At 33.4% G+C, this 16,296-nt stretch overlaps 2 protein-coding genes across 6 annotated transcripts in view; one reads left to right on the forward strand and one right to left on the reverse strand.

Moving 5' to 3' along the window:
- The first annotated feature begins 233 nt into the window (after positions 1–233).
- On the forward strand, positions 234–3,966 carry LOC144848770 (uncharacterized). Its single transcript, XM_078705689.1, has one exon. It carries the CDS (start codon positions 354–356, stop codon positions 2,277–2,279), a length of 1,926 nt encoding a protein of 641 aa, XP_078561815.1. The 5' UTR covers positions 234–353; the 3' UTR covers positions 2,280–3,966.
- A 120-nt stretch (positions 3,967–4,086) lies between these two features.
- Positions 4,087–16,296, reverse strand: part of LOC144847922 (kielin/chordin-like protein) — a 57,624-nt gene continuing 45,414 nt past the window's right edge. For 4 of the 5 annotated variants that reach the window (XM_078704525.1, XM_078704545.1, XM_078704536.1 and 1 more), the window contains 16 exons: positions 15,685–15,781; positions 15,271–15,353; positions 14,968–15,073; positions 14,410–14,498; positions 13,851–13,953; positions 13,605–13,699; positions 12,768–12,870; positions 12,204–12,244; positions 11,525–11,626; positions 11,100–11,151; positions 10,439–10,559; positions 9,934–10,045; positions 9,262–9,363; positions 8,580–8,744; positions 7,545–7,833; positions 4,087–7,389 (listed from right to left, as the gene is read on the reverse strand). In XM_078704525.1, coding sequence (XP_078560651.1) covers positions 7,139–7,389; positions 7,545–7,833; positions 8,580–8,744; positions 9,262–9,363; positions 9,934–10,045; positions 10,439–10,559; positions 11,100–11,151; positions 11,525–11,626; positions 12,204–12,244; positions 12,768–12,870; positions 13,605–13,699; positions 13,851–13,953; positions 14,410–14,498; positions 14,968–15,073; positions 15,271–15,353; positions 15,685–15,781 — 1,911 coding nt within the window. In that variant the 3' untranslated portion in view covers positions 4,087–7,138. The remainder of the gene's footprint in view (positions 7,390–7,544; positions 7,834–8,579; positions 8,745–9,261; positions 9,364–9,933; positions 10,046–10,438; positions 10,560–11,099; positions 11,152–11,524; positions 11,627–12,203; positions 12,245–12,767; positions 12,871–13,604; positions 13,700–13,850; positions 13,954–14,409; positions 14,499–14,967; positions 15,074–15,270; positions 15,354–15,684; positions 15,782–16,296) is intronic. The other variant, XR_013613812.1, reaches the window with a different exon arrangement.

The following is a 16,296-nucleotide window of genomic DNA, read 5'->3' on the forward strand; positions in this document are numbered from 1 at the left end:
GCTGGTTGTAATTGAGAGAGCTTAGTATTTATTTTAGGAGGACTCCTCCAGCACCACTGAAACCATCCTGATGAGCTTTGCAACTGGTCTGTTTAAAAAGAATAATTAAAAAGGTTGTAATGTCACACAGTATTTTGATCAGTAATTTTATAATTTGATTCAATTTTTAGGCAAAATTGTGCTAAAGAAACAAAACCGAGTGCAGCAATTGGTAACCTGTATGCAACAGTACCGCCTAGGCTAGTGCAAAGAGAAAAGAACATAATACTATTATCGTTTAAGGCCTAGTTGAACGTTCGGGCTAGCCACAAGAATATACATGCATATAAGATTAAGAATAAAGAAAGATCAAAATGAAATATAAATGTGAACACTGTGGAGATAAATTTGAGTTTAGTGATTTGAAGAAACATTTAGGAATACATATGCAATGTGATAAAGAGATAAAACATGAAGTCTGTGAAGAAACATTTGATGAAGGAGTTGATTTTAAGCAACACCAAACAAACGAAATCGACCAACATTTGAGAGTAGGCCTACACAAGGAAGAGACACAAAAATATAAATGTGAACATTGTGGAAAGGAATTTAAACAAAATGGGAATTTTAAAGTTCATTTAAGAATACACACAGGATATGAATGCAAAAAGAAAACAAAACGGTATATGAAGAAACAAACATTACACACAGCAGAGAAACCATATCAATGTGAACATTGTGGGAACAAATTTAAACAGAATGGAGATTTAAAGATGCATTTAAGAATACACAGTGGGAAAAAATTTAAACAAAGTGGGCATTTGAAAAGACATTTGAGAGTACACACAGGAGAGACACCATATGAATGTGAACATTGTGGAAAGAAATTTAAACAGAATTGGGATTTGAATAGACATTTGCTAATACACACAGGAGAGACACCATTTGAATGTGAACATTGTGGAAAGAAATTTAAGCAAAGTGGGCATTTGAAATCACATTTGCTAATACACACAGTAGAGACACCATATGAATGTGAATATTGTGGAAAGAAATTTAAACAAAGTGGCCATTTGAAAAGACATTTGAGAGTACACACAGGAAAGACACCATATGAATGTACAAATTGTGGAAAGAAATTTAAACATAATTCGGATTTGAATAGACATTTGCTAATACACACAGGAGAGACACCATTTGAATGTGAACATTGTGGAACGAAATTTAAACAGAAGGGGGATTTGAATAGGCATTTGCTAATACACACAGGAGAGACACCATATGAATGTGAATATTGTGGAAAGAAATTTAAACTGAATAATCATTTGAAGAAACATTTACGAATACACACAGGAGAGACACCATATGAATGTGAACATTGTGGGAAAAAATTTAAAAAAAATGGGCATTTGAAAAGACATTTGAGAGTACACACAGGAGAGACACCATATGAATGTGAACATTGTGGGAAAAAATTTAAACGGAATGAGGATTTAAAGGAACATTTAAGAATACACACGGGAGAGACACCATATGAATGTGAACATTGTGGAAAGAAATTTAAACGGAAGTGGGATTTGAAAAGACATTTGCTAATACACACAGGAGAGACAACATATGAATGTGAACATTGTGGGAAAAAATTTAAACGGAATGAGGATTTAAAGGAACATTTAAGAATACACACGGGAGAGACACCATATGAATGTGAACATTGTGGAAAGAAATTTAAACGGAAGGGGGATTTGAAAAGACATTTGCTAATACACACAGGAGAGACACCATTTGAATGTGAACATTGTGGGAAAAAATTTAAATCAAAGGGCAATCTAAAAGCACATTTGATGGTACACACAGGAGAAAAACCATATGAATGTGAACATTGCGGAAAGAAATTTAAACAAAGTCGACATTTGAAAAGACATTTGAAAGTACACACAGGAGAGAGACCATATGAATGTGAACATTGCAGAAAGAAATTTAAACGGAATGCAAATTTGAAAGCACATTTAATGGTACACACAGGAGAGACACCATATGAATGTGAACATTGCGGAAAGAAATTTAAACATAATGGGGATTTGAATAGGCATTTACTAATACACACAGGAGAGACACCATATGAATGTGAACATTGTGGAAAGAAATTTAAACAGAAGAGTTATTTGAAGAAACATTTAAAAATACACACAGGAGAGACACCATATGAATGTGAATATTGTGGGAAGAAGTTTAAGTGGAATACGAATTTGAAAAGGCACCTGTTGCTAATACACACTGGAGGTGAGGAAGAAATTTAAACAGAATGGGGGTTTGAAAAGACATTTTGAGAATGCACACATAGGAGACACCATATGAATGTGAACATTGTGAGATGACATTTAATGTACTGTAAAACATTTGAGAATACACACAGGAGAGACACCATTTGAATGTGAACATTGAAGAAAGAAACTTAAACCGTATGGCATTGTGGAGTTAAAGAAACATTAGAGAATACACACAGGAGACTAGAGACACCATTTGAATGTAAACATTGAAGAAACATTTATACGGCTTTACCACGTTGAAACACCGGTTCTATACGGCTTTACCACGTTGAAACACCGGTTCTATACAACTTTACCACATTGAAACACCGGTTCTTGTCAGATCACCGAAGTTGAGCAACATTGGGTCTGTAACAAATTCAAATATTGTAGCAAAATTAACAGCCTAACTAGCAAGCACCATTTTTTAGGTAAAATAGTTAAATTATACAACAAGCTGAATTTTTTTGTTCGACAGTCGCTCACGCTTTTTTAGCCAAATTTAAAAAAAACAATTTGAAAGTTCACATTCGAGAATACAAAGGACTGACTACATAATGACTGCAAACATTGTAAAAAGAATACAGTACTTAATAGTGAAACACATACCATACCAATATGAATTACATTTTTGTTGTGTCATTAATTAAATAAAAAAATAAATAAAATAATTAATAATAAATTAAAAATCGATAAATCGCGCGTTATTTCTAGAATGTTTACTCGATGGTATATAAAGTTGGTTGGAATCTCGGTGCTGATTTAAACCACCAGATGTAACCCTGTTTACTAATTAAATTGAGTTAGATAATTAGTTATTGACAATTAAAACGAATTTAGGTTGAACGATTTGCCCAAAATAGGGGTGTTTTCCGACCGTAGTATACACTGTCTAATGGATGTCCTCTTAAAAAATACCTGCACACAATAATACAAGGATGCTTCGCATTTTCCTATCTCCTCCTACGGTAATTGTTTTTAATAGCTGAAAACCGGTTGAACAGCTCGAGTACAGTATCATAATTTTGAAGACAGGCCGATTTTCTTAAAAAAATACTATTTTGATAGATTTAATATACGTTTTTACAAATGTATTTATTTGCCATGAATGGAACATTCCAATCTCTCAGACTCCTAGTTTGTAGGTAAATTTATGAGCCCTCCATGGTTTAACACAAGTATGTAAATTTATGGGCCCTTTGAGAATAAACTTAAAACTGAGATATAGCATTGCAATACTTTGACAATATTGTAAATACTGAACGTAATAACTATTTTTGGTCGCCATTTGAATCAAAATTTTCTTACTGTGAATGTGGTTACTGTTTATTGTATTAATTAGTAATTATAAAAAATATAAACGTCGTAGAGGTGTACCGGTATCGTTACATGTACTTTACTATTTCAATCGACTATAACAGGAACAGTTTTAGTTTTTTAGACTCATTTTAAGACAATTTTCTCCTTTGGTAGTAGGCCTAATTCCCAGTGTGCTAATTTTAGTTGACTACATTAATCATCGTGTCTATTTATTCGTTTCTGTAAATGAAAATGTATTATAGTCCTGCGGTACGTACATTTGAAATCGCCAGTTTTTTTACGCTGAAATTACTGTGTATTCGAGAACCATCTGTGGGCACGACCTAGATGGTACGCGAGCGTACCATCTAGTTACTATAATTTATAGAAAACAGATGGCAACAGTCAATAATAAATAGAATAAAACCAAATTTATTTGTTTTCATTTATTGTTTTTATTACGGTGTATTCTGGAATTCATATTAAAGAAAAAATAAATATTAATTATTTACTATAAGTCTGTAAAAGTAAGACAGTAACAGTTACTGTTTTGAATTGTGTTTTAAGAAAAAAAAAACTACAGTACTTTACAAGAAAAACATGTATAATATTAGTATGAATAATAGTATAATATTATTATATTTTAGTATTAATAGTATAAATATAGAGACACCATGTTCAATAGTACAGGAACCCAGTCAGCCATTTTGTGTAACCGTAACTGAAATTAGTTTACTTGAAACACTATATTTAGGTTATATCATGCATATAACCTTATTGATTTTGTCAGAATCTTTATTTATTCTTTCCTTAGCATTATTTTGTCCGTTAATTATCTTTAGATCAATTTCATCTAGCTACGTATATTCCTTATGGCCAGGAATTGATGTGATTATCTTTTCACGGTGCGCAATTAAAAATCACGTTTGTAATCATATCTTTACAAGCATGTATCATAATTAAATCAGATTTGGTACTCATAACTTTCAGGTCATAATTTCATCATATGGCAATACAATTACGTGCGTAGCGCATATAACGCATGCATATGTGCACTTAAAATGTTCAAATTGTCAAAATTTATTTTCGATTTAGAGTACGTTTGAGACAATTTTAAGCATTTAAAAAAATTGTCATGAATGCAGTTAACTTTTTGCCCGATTTCTGTTTTACAATTTTTTTTTAATTACTAGAAAAAGCTGGAAAAAGTGAAATAAACATGTTTTTTATACTCCTAGTTCACTGTACTGTACACAGACATGCGAAAACTGCTTAGAAATTCACGTAGAAAGTTGATTAGAAATTCATTTGCGCATTCTTAAATGTGCGTGCACACGTAACTTTGTGTGAAACATGCGATTTTTAATCCACAGAAAGTTGACTCTTGATATGAATTAAGTGTCAATACAAATGAATTTTGGTTTTTAATCTATGATCAATCATTGAAATTCATGTCGCGTTGCGCAACTCTGACGTTTAAAAAAATAGGAGGTGCACAACTTCACGTAAATGTCGATATATTGACAAAGTTACGAAATGTTATGTTTACACATTTTAGAAAAATGTGATGCACAAAAATAGGGTGGAAAGAAAGAAAAATAATACAGAAAAAAAGGTTGATGTTGATAAATGTTTATATTCGTGCAATGGGGAAAATAATTTCATTGGGTGAAAGCTAAAATGCCACATTGCACTCATAAACATTCATTATTTGTACAATAGTGCCTCCTACACTACAGCCAAAAATACAATGCAGTACGTGTTTCTAGGAGGAAATAAAGTATGGTTGAGAATGTCCTGACATTTTGGTTGGTATGCTACGACCGTCTTCTGCAGAATAACTGCAAACCTATTTGTTTTTTTGCCATGCAAACCTTTAAAAAATACAACTGTACTATGTCATTTGTGGGAGGAGTAGTCTTTTATTCATTTTTAAACCTTTTTCAAGAATGTAACAATGGGGTAACTTGTGAATGATTTTATGAAATTCTAAGATTCCTCATAAATTCAAAACCAATAATAATAATAAAGTATCAAGAGTCAACTTTCTGTGTATTAAAAATGGTGCGTACAGTACTACAATAGTGTTATGTGCGTACACATATTCAAAATTACAAATTTCCAAAATATATTAGCGCATGTTTCTCGGGCCATTTTTAGCATTCCAAAATGTTTCAATTTTTCATTTCACGCATAGAAAGACACTGTTTGCACTTGAATTTTGTTCTTCATACCTTTTACCTGCACATGATAAACTGTATTTGTTTTCAAGAACTCTAAATGTGCTGTAACAACACACAAGCAGACATTGTCAAATTGTGCTCTCGCCAATGGGCAATTTAATGTTTGTCTATTGGTTACCAGGATAAAATTCTTCTGTGACAGCAACAATTAAAAAAATATAAAAATAGATATATTTAACATACAATCGAGTTCACATTTTTAGAAAGAATTTTTTAATGGATAGCACTGATTACAACAATTACAAAAATATATCATTTTTGGAAAGACACATTTTTAATAGCACCATTGTTTAAAGTTAAAACAAATTTCATATAAATCAGCAGAAATATGAAACGGAATTACAAACCAGGATTGAACTCTGCCAGCTGCAGTGCATACAATCCAGTATGCATTGTACAATGGCCGTATTTACATTCACACTTGTTCCATTTCAGAAGATTCTGTTCAATTCTGTATACAGTTTCCGTTACGTTTCAGTAAAATAGGACAAGTGGGAATACAACTTTACTGTAGGCTAATGGAAACACAGTAAAATTCAAATACATTTTTACATAATATGCGATTTTACATACACAAGGTTTTGTCCTGTTTCACACAATGTTGTATGGTATCCAACACTGTTGTACAGTAGGGTGGTATTAAAGTTATGTTAACAAATTATACAAGTTACATCCTCATATACTACTGGTGAATATGTTGAATATGCTCTATAGAAACAAAGTCTTATTACAGGTCTTTAGTTGTTCTGTCATGAGGACCAAAAACGCTGGCATCTGACAGGATTTGGACCCACAAGATTGGTAACCATCCAAGTTTGGAAGAGGATGGATATTATAAGCTTATGAGGTAGAATTGAGAAATCGAGAGCATTTTTAATAGATTCATTACATATGTTACATAATTTTGTGTACATGAGAAGCTCATCAATTTAAGATGGTCAACCCATAGAGATGGTCAAACCTATGAAGACAAACCATGGAGGAAGTGTAACCAATTCCTTCGTTGCCACCCAGGATATTGGTGTACTAGCAATAATAATAATATTTTTTAGGGTAAGATAGAAAAAGTTGCTGTTTTTGTAAACTGAAGTACTTAAAAAATAATTTTAAAATCTTAATGGAACTACCCATAAAATACACTACATATAAAATATTACAAAACTATAATTTGTTTTCAGGTAAAAAAGAACAAACTTTTCTATATCCAATCCCAATACCTTATGTACAAATAAAAAACATACAAAAAATTTAAACATAATTACAAAATTGGCTAGTTTTTGTTTTAAATTAGAGAATTTTCTTTTCCCATCATCCACTATTCATTTTCTGCGGCTCTTCAACAATGGTAGCGTTTCCTCGGAATACTGGACACTTTTCTGGTTTGATACAGCTTCCATTGTTCAAGACTCGACCAGCTGGACAGTTACAGCCTGGAACACATGGTCGCAGACAACGGTCATTTATGGCGGACATTGGCAAGTCTTTGTTGCTGCAGGTCTTTGGACAAGCAGGACCGCATTCATCAAAGACAAACCCACGTTCTTCTGGGCAGTTAATAGCTGTAGAAAAATTTTTAATGTTAAAAAGTTTTACTATGTACTTGTTACATTCTTGTATGTGCATCAATCTGTCAGATATTTGGCCTACTCTGTCCTAATTCTACTTTATGCTAACTACATTTGAAGATTTGTAGCAATCTCTTGTTTCAACTTACCACATAGCGATGCGGATCTCCAATTCAGATTGATGCCAATCTGCCTACATTCAGCTGCATAAGCAGACAATGCATCACATAAGCATGTGTCACTGGACCCACATGCACACAGGTCATACACACAAGATGCAAAATACTCCTCGGGTGGAATGGAAACGTGACATTTGGCAAAACGAGGCGACTTTAAGATGCTGCATTTAGCATTTGCCATTTTTCTCGCCATGTAGGAAGCTGAAGCACAGGGGTCAACGTCCTCAACTTCACAATTACCATTGTTGTAATCTTCAGTCTAAAAAAACAAATGAATCAATGTATTGCAACATATAAGTGATGTACCAATAAGTTTCACATAACCGGTTGGAGTTAAATTACATTTCTTACGTGAATTTTTACCGAACAATACATATTTTATTAATCCAAGTAATAAACAAGAACCAAAAATATTATCACCTTATCTTTTTATTGGGAGGTTCTTGGTACAGTCCATTAAGCATGTTTCCCACTAGTCGAATTTGTTTGAGGAATCAAAAGCATCAGCATATATACGCATGCATATGGCTAATGGCTTTTGTAGTGGAAAACGTAGCATGATATTTTTTTTTCTGTGATTTGTGCGAACATATCGCTTAGTGGAAAACACGCTTTAGTTGCAGCAAGCAAGTATTTTGAAGGGAATATGTGAAGGGAAAATATTTGTATTGTGTCCGTCTATCTCCAGAAAAAGGATATTTATAATTATATAACACCTTAATAAATTCTTGTCATTTGTGAGTCAGATGGCATGCAATAGTAAATACTATTTCTGCATGAAATTCAATATCCGCACAATCTGTTTTGCGAATGGATGTAGCGACGCGAGCAACAGTGGCGATCTCCTGATACAATTTTTTACATTCAATCTCAATCAAATGACAAGAATCTACTTAGATGTTATATAAAACAAAATAATAAATGTTTTTATATTCGTGCTATGGTACAATGATTTCATTCATTGAAACACACAATTTTCACTAAAGCTTATTTGTATAATATTACCTTCCAACTGTTCCCAAATTCCGCCACAGAGCTGGATATTCTTCCTGATCGCAACTTGAGGTCATCTTGATGATAGCCGTTAAAGTTGCCACAAAGTCCACACATCTTCTTAGCATATGATCCCGGAACGCTAACCTCTAGGTAACTACGACCATCCCATAATATCTACAATATGTGGTAAAAGATACTTGTGTGCTGAACTGTGTCAAAGCATGATGTATTTTAGACTAAAGCTTTGTCTACAATATCAAACTAGTTTGACAAAAAAGGTGCCCAAATATGGTAGGTGATATGACATATCATATGATATATGGGCATATCACATTTTTTTGTCACATCAATTTGATAGTGTAGACAGAGCTTAAGGCATCAATTTGACAAAGCATGTCTAGTCCTCGTGCAGTAGCCTATGTTGGTAGTCCATAAAAAAATCAATAGAATACAGGTCTCACTCCCATTAAAGACCACTATACATATATATGGCCTTGGATGATTGCATATCAAATATACACACTAATGAACACAAGGACGGACAAACCAACCTGATTACATTTACCTTCCCTTCAGGGAGCAAGATAATCATTCTGACATTTAATTGGAAATTGAAATCAATTGGATTATACAGTCATTTCAGATAGCAAACATACTCAAGCATATTATAATAAAATTAATAATATTTTACCTTTAATCCAATGTTTGTTGTCACAAAAAAATTGTTGTTTTGAACTTCAACAGAAAAATGAGGAGCAACAAGATGTGGCAACATCACATTGAACCCATCCACCTAAAATGTATTGCAAAATAACAAAATATTATGTGTTTAGTTTCCATGGGTGAATCCAGGATTATCAAACTTTGTGTGACAAAAAAATGTGATGTGCCCATGTATGGACATGATGATGTCATATCACTACCATATTTAGACACATCACACTAGTTTGATAATGTAGACAGAGCCTTGAAGTTGAGTGCTAACACTATAGCGTTCCTGTGGATCCACCCTTGGTTTCATATCCATAATTTACAGTGACAACCGTCCATTTTCCATAGATTTTACACATAAAACAATGTTATCTCTCCTAGGGTCCTTTATTTTTATTTTTTACAGTTCATTCATTTATCTTTCCATAACAAAGGCTGTGATAGACGAGTAAACCCCTACTACTCTGAAAGATGCACTGGGTTCTTCAAAGTGCACACTGGACCTCTAGTTTGAAGTCATCAGAAAAGACTTGTTCTACCACCAGAATTATGGTCGAGAGGAGAGCCGAGAGTCTGCCGATTTTATGGTTATATCTGTTCAGTGTCCCGAATCAACTAAACAAGTAGCCATCATCAAGTAATAAATATCTACCTTTACTACACCACCTTGACCTATTTCAACTTCACGACCTCCAATCATCACTGTGACCTCATCAGTCCATGATACCCCATTTTGACCTCTGTTGTCATTCTTCACTTCAACACTACAAAAATAAGTTTTTAAACAAAGGTATGATTTTCTATCTATTTTCTACCAAAATATAAAACTGAACCAACATTAATATGCAAGAGAAACGATTGTAAAAAATGTAATACTCTAGATAAAATCTTAGAAATTAATATAAACAATTATAATAGACTAAGATCCCATTTACACTGGCAACATATTATATCTTTGGCATTCATGTACACTACGAGGTCCACAATCTTGTAAGATGCAAAACTTGTAAGATGGCAAAAAAAACATGGTTTGTCTAGCCAAAATCATTTGTGGGTACTGTCTCAATTTTAAACTGCTTAGAATATAGGATATTGGAGTGCATCTTAAGCCAGTCCTTGAATGGATTACATAATATATGTGCATAGTGGGGACTTACACAAAGTCTTCGTTCTCACAGTCCATTGCCATGATATAGCGACAATTCCCTTGGAAGTGAATAATTTTATTGTCAAAGGTCCTGTAATGTGGGTCTCCAAATGCAATGCAAGTTCCAGGCCCTGTACAAAAACAAATACGGTATATTTTGTTATTATTATTATTTAACTTTATTTCAGATTTCTCCATATACAGTACATATAAAAATATAAAAAAATTAACAAAACATTTAAACTATATATATAAAAACATCATAACAAATCTAATCATACTAGATTGTACAACAACCTTTACGAGAGAATTGTTACTATTTGTAACTCTATTCATAAATCCATAATAGGTTTTTCTATAATATTCACAGAAAGATGGAACATTACTAATTTTCTGAAGGCATTATAATATCAAAACTACAATTAAAATACACAAACTAAAACATTACGTGTATGTATTCTGTGTGAGCTACATTGTATTGAGTAAAGCTCTGTCTACACTATCAAACTAGTTTGACAAAAAAAGTGTAATGTGCCCAAATATGGTAGTGATATGCTTAAATATGGTAGTGATATGACATCATCATGTCTATATGGGCACATCACATTTGTGTTTGTCACATAAAGTGTAGATAGAGCTTAAGAAAATGTTTTTAAAACATGGATACCTACTTGTCATACACATAGGGCAACATTCTCCAGGCGCTAGGAACAAAATTTCATCCTGAAAAAGTTTAAAACATATTAAAGGCATGGAGTAGAGTAGCATAAACATAAGATTAGATAGCACGGTTGTAAAAGGTCAAACTGTCCCTGCCTTGAGATGTCATGTGCACAAAAAGTAGGCATGCAATCATGCAAGGCACTGTACCAGGTGAGAGGAAAAGAGGAAGACCCAAGGAACACTGGAAAGACAACGTCAAAGAATGAGTCACAATAAGACACTGAGGATGGCGGAGGACAGGAGGAGTATGGTGCCCTAACAGCCCCCAAACGGCTAAGGGCAAAGTGAGTAAGTAATTTTTCATTTAATTTTTTAGGTCTTCTGTCTTGTGATTATGTAAAAAGGGTTAGGGTTAGGCTAACAAGTTTCTTACCGCTTCACATCTGAGTTGACGACATTTAGTACGAACACAACGGGTCTGTCCTTCATTACACAAACATGAAGTACACTCATCTCGCTTCCATTGTTCACCAGGCTAAAAAGATACAAGAGTAAATAATACAATGTAAATTGGTAAAATTGGTAACAATTAGAATCACTATATACACAATAAAGTAGGTAAAGATGAAACCAAAGCTTATTTGCTAACGGATGTGGTGCTCTGTATTGTACATGTTTGTGGGTGGTATGTGGTATATTTATAATGGATATCTATCATCGTTTTTAAGTTCCACAATCAACATATTGATTGTTACGGAAATAGGAAGCCTACCAGAAGGCCTACTTTTAAGTAGTGGTGTGTGTGACAGTGGCTGTGTTTGAACTAGTACACCAGAGTAACCCACTACTCATCTCGAAAGATGTGCTAGGTTCTTTGAAGTGCACACAAGCATTTTGTGTTCACCAAACGGTTGATAGTCTTTATCCGAGAACTTGTTCCACTTCTAGAACCAAGGAGCGAGTGAGCCTCGTATTACGGTTCTACTGTCTTAACTGCTTAGCCAACCTCTGGTTGTGAGGTGCTGATTCTCTTTTTGCAAGTTTTTTTACTTATAAAACATGTAATATTAGTGTAATTGTTTAATTTTGCAAAAAAACCCCTAAAAACGAACCTGATACAGCATACCATCAAAATTGCATGGAACTTCACTTGCTGAAAAAACAAAATAAAATTGTGGATTTAATCTTTATAATCTATACAATATTTAATATATATAAGGTTATCAAACTGAATGAATGAAAAATCAAACAGAATGGTGTTTCTATTCCCAAAAGTCATCAATGAAATCGATGAATCTATTGGATGGTTAAACTTCTTAAATTGTGCTGAGTTAACTTTGAAGGTGGGAGTTTATAACATTGTTTGTTTGTTTCATTTATTTATTTTCCACACATTTCCAAACAAAAAAGAACAGATTGTTATACTTGAGAAAAAAAAAGACAATGTGTAAAAGGAGATCAAAATAAGTAAAAATTACTCTAAGCATTGACCACTTAAGCAGTTGACGACATGACAAGGAAACTAATAACTCTAAAATATTGACAAAAACATGAAATGTAATGTAGTGTGAAGGCCTAACATCCACATGCATCATAATATTTGGTTGTTAGTATTGCCCATTATTCAACTTTTATAGTTAAAATAACTACAACATAACATTTCCTCCTGAATTTACCTCTGCACATCGAGCAACAAGCACCTTCTGGACGGAATTCAACAAAGCCTTCACCACATTTGATTGGTCTGCACTGATCCATCTCACAGCTGATTGAACCAGCCTATAAATGTACACGTATAATTAGTCTGAACTAACAAGAAGCAGAAATGGATTAAAATGGATGTATTTGCAACTGTTCTTGCAAACATATATTCCCGTACGTATGTGATGTAAGGCTTGTGCTTTTTGACCCAACCTCAGGCTCTCACGCCACGTACCTAAAATCTCACACCTTTTCTCAATATTTTTTTTAATTGAAAACTACAAAATTCTAGTAATAATCTGCGATCCTAGGCAACAACAACGTAAACAATTCATCTTTTTGGGGAGTAGGTTAATGAATTAGGAATGTTTCGAGGTGGACAATCTCAAGCCAGCAGCTACCTCAAACATGACATGGTATGATCAAAGTTAAAACGCAGCTGCATGTATGACATGCATATCATATCATATGCACATGCATGTCATACAGACATTTAAACAAATTCCAACCTTTGGAGAAAGTTTTGGCATGTCATTCACTATTGGTGTTACAATAAATTAATCCCCAGACACACACATTTAATATTCAATTATTATAATTAGTTTATTAGATAATTGAAAAGGGTGCTGGGTAGTGTGTAGTTGCTCCTGTTGGCACTGATGACTCTCTCTCTCAAAATTTCTGTCATGCATATTTAATTCTAACATTGTTATTATTTTATTGTAGATTAAATTTTTATCTCTTGGGCTGATTGCTATTTTTCCTTGAGTGGAAAATTTGCAAACAGAAACAATGAATATATACCAACTTACATTACATGTGCAAGTGGCACAGATATTCCGTGGATCCTTCCATGTTTCACCGTTCATATAAACTAGCGGGTTGTCATGGTCACCAACATAACAAACTGTAAGAAAAAACAGTCACACTATGTAATAGATATACTCTGGTAACAATTGCGCATCATATCAATTTTAACTGCTGTAAAAATCTGAGGTTGCAACCTCAAGACTATTTACCCATATTTTATGGTAATATTGATTTTTTTTAACCCCTACCTTCACACCGAGGACAGCAGTCACCAGGATCTTGTATCTGTTCTCTGAGTGGACAATCAAGTGCTGGGCACATTTGCATTCTGCAGTCCCAACGACCAATTTCCTGGTAAATAAAAAGACTAAATAATTATCTTAAACCCATCCATTATATTTTCTAAAATGTCATCATATTATGGTTTGTTTGGTAGTCATAAAATTTGATTTTATTCATATAGTGTATTCTTGCAATTTGATTGGTTAATTATGCATCACATGTTGTTCGATATTAGTTCTACCTAATGGATATGAGTGATATCTAATGGTGATAATGGTTCTAATGCATGTTCATCTTTTTTGTACGAAAACAAAAATTGTTCCTCACATACAGAAAAAAAATCTTAGATCGAAGAGCCGTAAATCTCTTACCTCAAGAAATATTCACACCATCAAATTCATAAACATATATTACTATTTGTAGTAATAATAGATGTCTTAAAACAATGTTATTCAAACTTACAAAACTAAATACAGTAGTTATACTGCTTGAAATAATATTGCTATAGTATGAAACCATACTTACTGCACATGTGCAAGTGTAGCATTTATTACCAAATGGTTTTATCTCAATTCCAATATTATGTATAGAACAGTTGAAACTCAGAGAAGCAGCTAAAAGATAAAAACACTCTTGTTTAATAATTTTGTTGGAAACGTTCATTAAATATAATTAGTATTAACTTTAAAAAAGAGTAAAGATATAAGGAAGAAAAGCAAAAAGATCATGGAGCAGCTGTTCCAGAATATACAACACCAATATTAGGTTCAGGTAGGGATGCCGCAAACCATAGCCATGAAATCGGCACAGGTTCAAGGCTTTCCTCAACTCTAGTTCTTGTGGTAGAACAAGTTTTCTCGGATAAGGACTTAAAACTGCAGGTCCAGTGTACACTCTTGGCTCTTGTGCACTTTGAAGAGCCTAGTTTATTATTTGAAAGGGTAGGAATTACACTGGAGTACTGATTCATCAAATAATAGGGCTCTTGCATTGTCCGTTGAAAGCTGTACTATGTAATGGGTATCTCCTCTATTGAATAAAATACAAATTAAATTGTAGTCTCAGAAAATTGTTATTTCTCACCTGCATTGCATGATGGACAGCACTCGCCTGGGGCGGGCTGGACAATATTTTGACTTGGACAGTCAATCAAGGATGGGCAAGGTTCTCTGTAACATGTTAAACCATTCTACAAATAGAAAATAAGTAATAGAGAAATTCAAACTAGAGGTAAAGATGATGGTATATAGTTTTACCAGAATGATAGGTAGATATTTTCCTATATCTATTATTTACGCTATTATTTAGCCAATGCATTATGTACTAAATTCTGCAAATGAGCTAAGTTGAGGCTAAGTTGTGATTTTAAGAAATATCTTATCTTACCATACAGTAGCATGTTTCACATGGGTCACTACTGGGTTGGAACCTGTCACCTTCATTGTATGTTAAACCACCAATTTCACATCCTACAGATACGTAATTAAAAAAGGTTCAAAAAGGTTTAGATCAAGTTAAGTCAAGGTTAAGCATGCAGAACACAATCTGAATTGTAGATTATTAAAATCAGTATGTTCAAATATTAACAATCTTTCCTGGAAAAGCCATGAACACTATTTTGTGTATAACAACAGTGACAATAATTATGTTCACAGTAAATTAATCACTGAATATCTGTTTTTACAGTTGTGGATATATTGTTTATCTCTCCACTGTGTCTATTACTTTTTTATGCAGAAACTCATCCCCAACCCCTACTACAAACCCTTTCTTTAATGCTAATTCAACTATGTCTTTTACCTGGGCATATAGGACAACATTGGTCCTCCACCATGACTGGATTTGTACAAAAGTCAGGGATGATACACTGTAGCTCAGTACACATGGTAGTACCCTCCTGTATGTAAATAAATATGCATACTTTTATATAATCAGCAAATTACAATTACAGTAAATGATAATTAAAAGCAGAAATTATCTATAATGTAGGCCTAGGTGGTAAGCATACAAGGATTCTTATGATAGGTGCTGGCATTGGAATGAACAAACCTACCTATGAGAAATATAAGTCTATCCTTGTCATTAGTTGTAGTTACTATTCATAAACCCTTTGGACTTATAATAAACAAATTGCTATGTATGTTGATGTGGATATAACTACTTGGGAACTTCCTTTTTTTTACCACAGCTATTAAAATGTGTTTTAAAATTACTAAAACGTTAACACCAGGTCTGGAAATGTTGATAACAATTACTATCTTTTAAACATGTCTTGAGCTATCACTGGTCAGCCACCCACAAAAATTGGCACCCTTGTCTTATTGGCATTGTCTAGCCTCTACCCAAGAATTAGCTTTGCTATTCAGGAAACAAGTAAACAAGTATTGATGGCGGTACACCACGTATATTAGT

This window comes from Antedon bifida, chromosome 1, assembly GCF_963402885.1.
Source record: "Antedon bifida chromosome 1, ecAntBifi1.1, whole genome shotgun sequence".
In the NCBI taxonomy this organism is placed as follows: Eukaryota; Metazoa; Echinodermata; class Crinoidea; order Comatulida; family Antedonidae; genus Antedon; species Antedon bifida.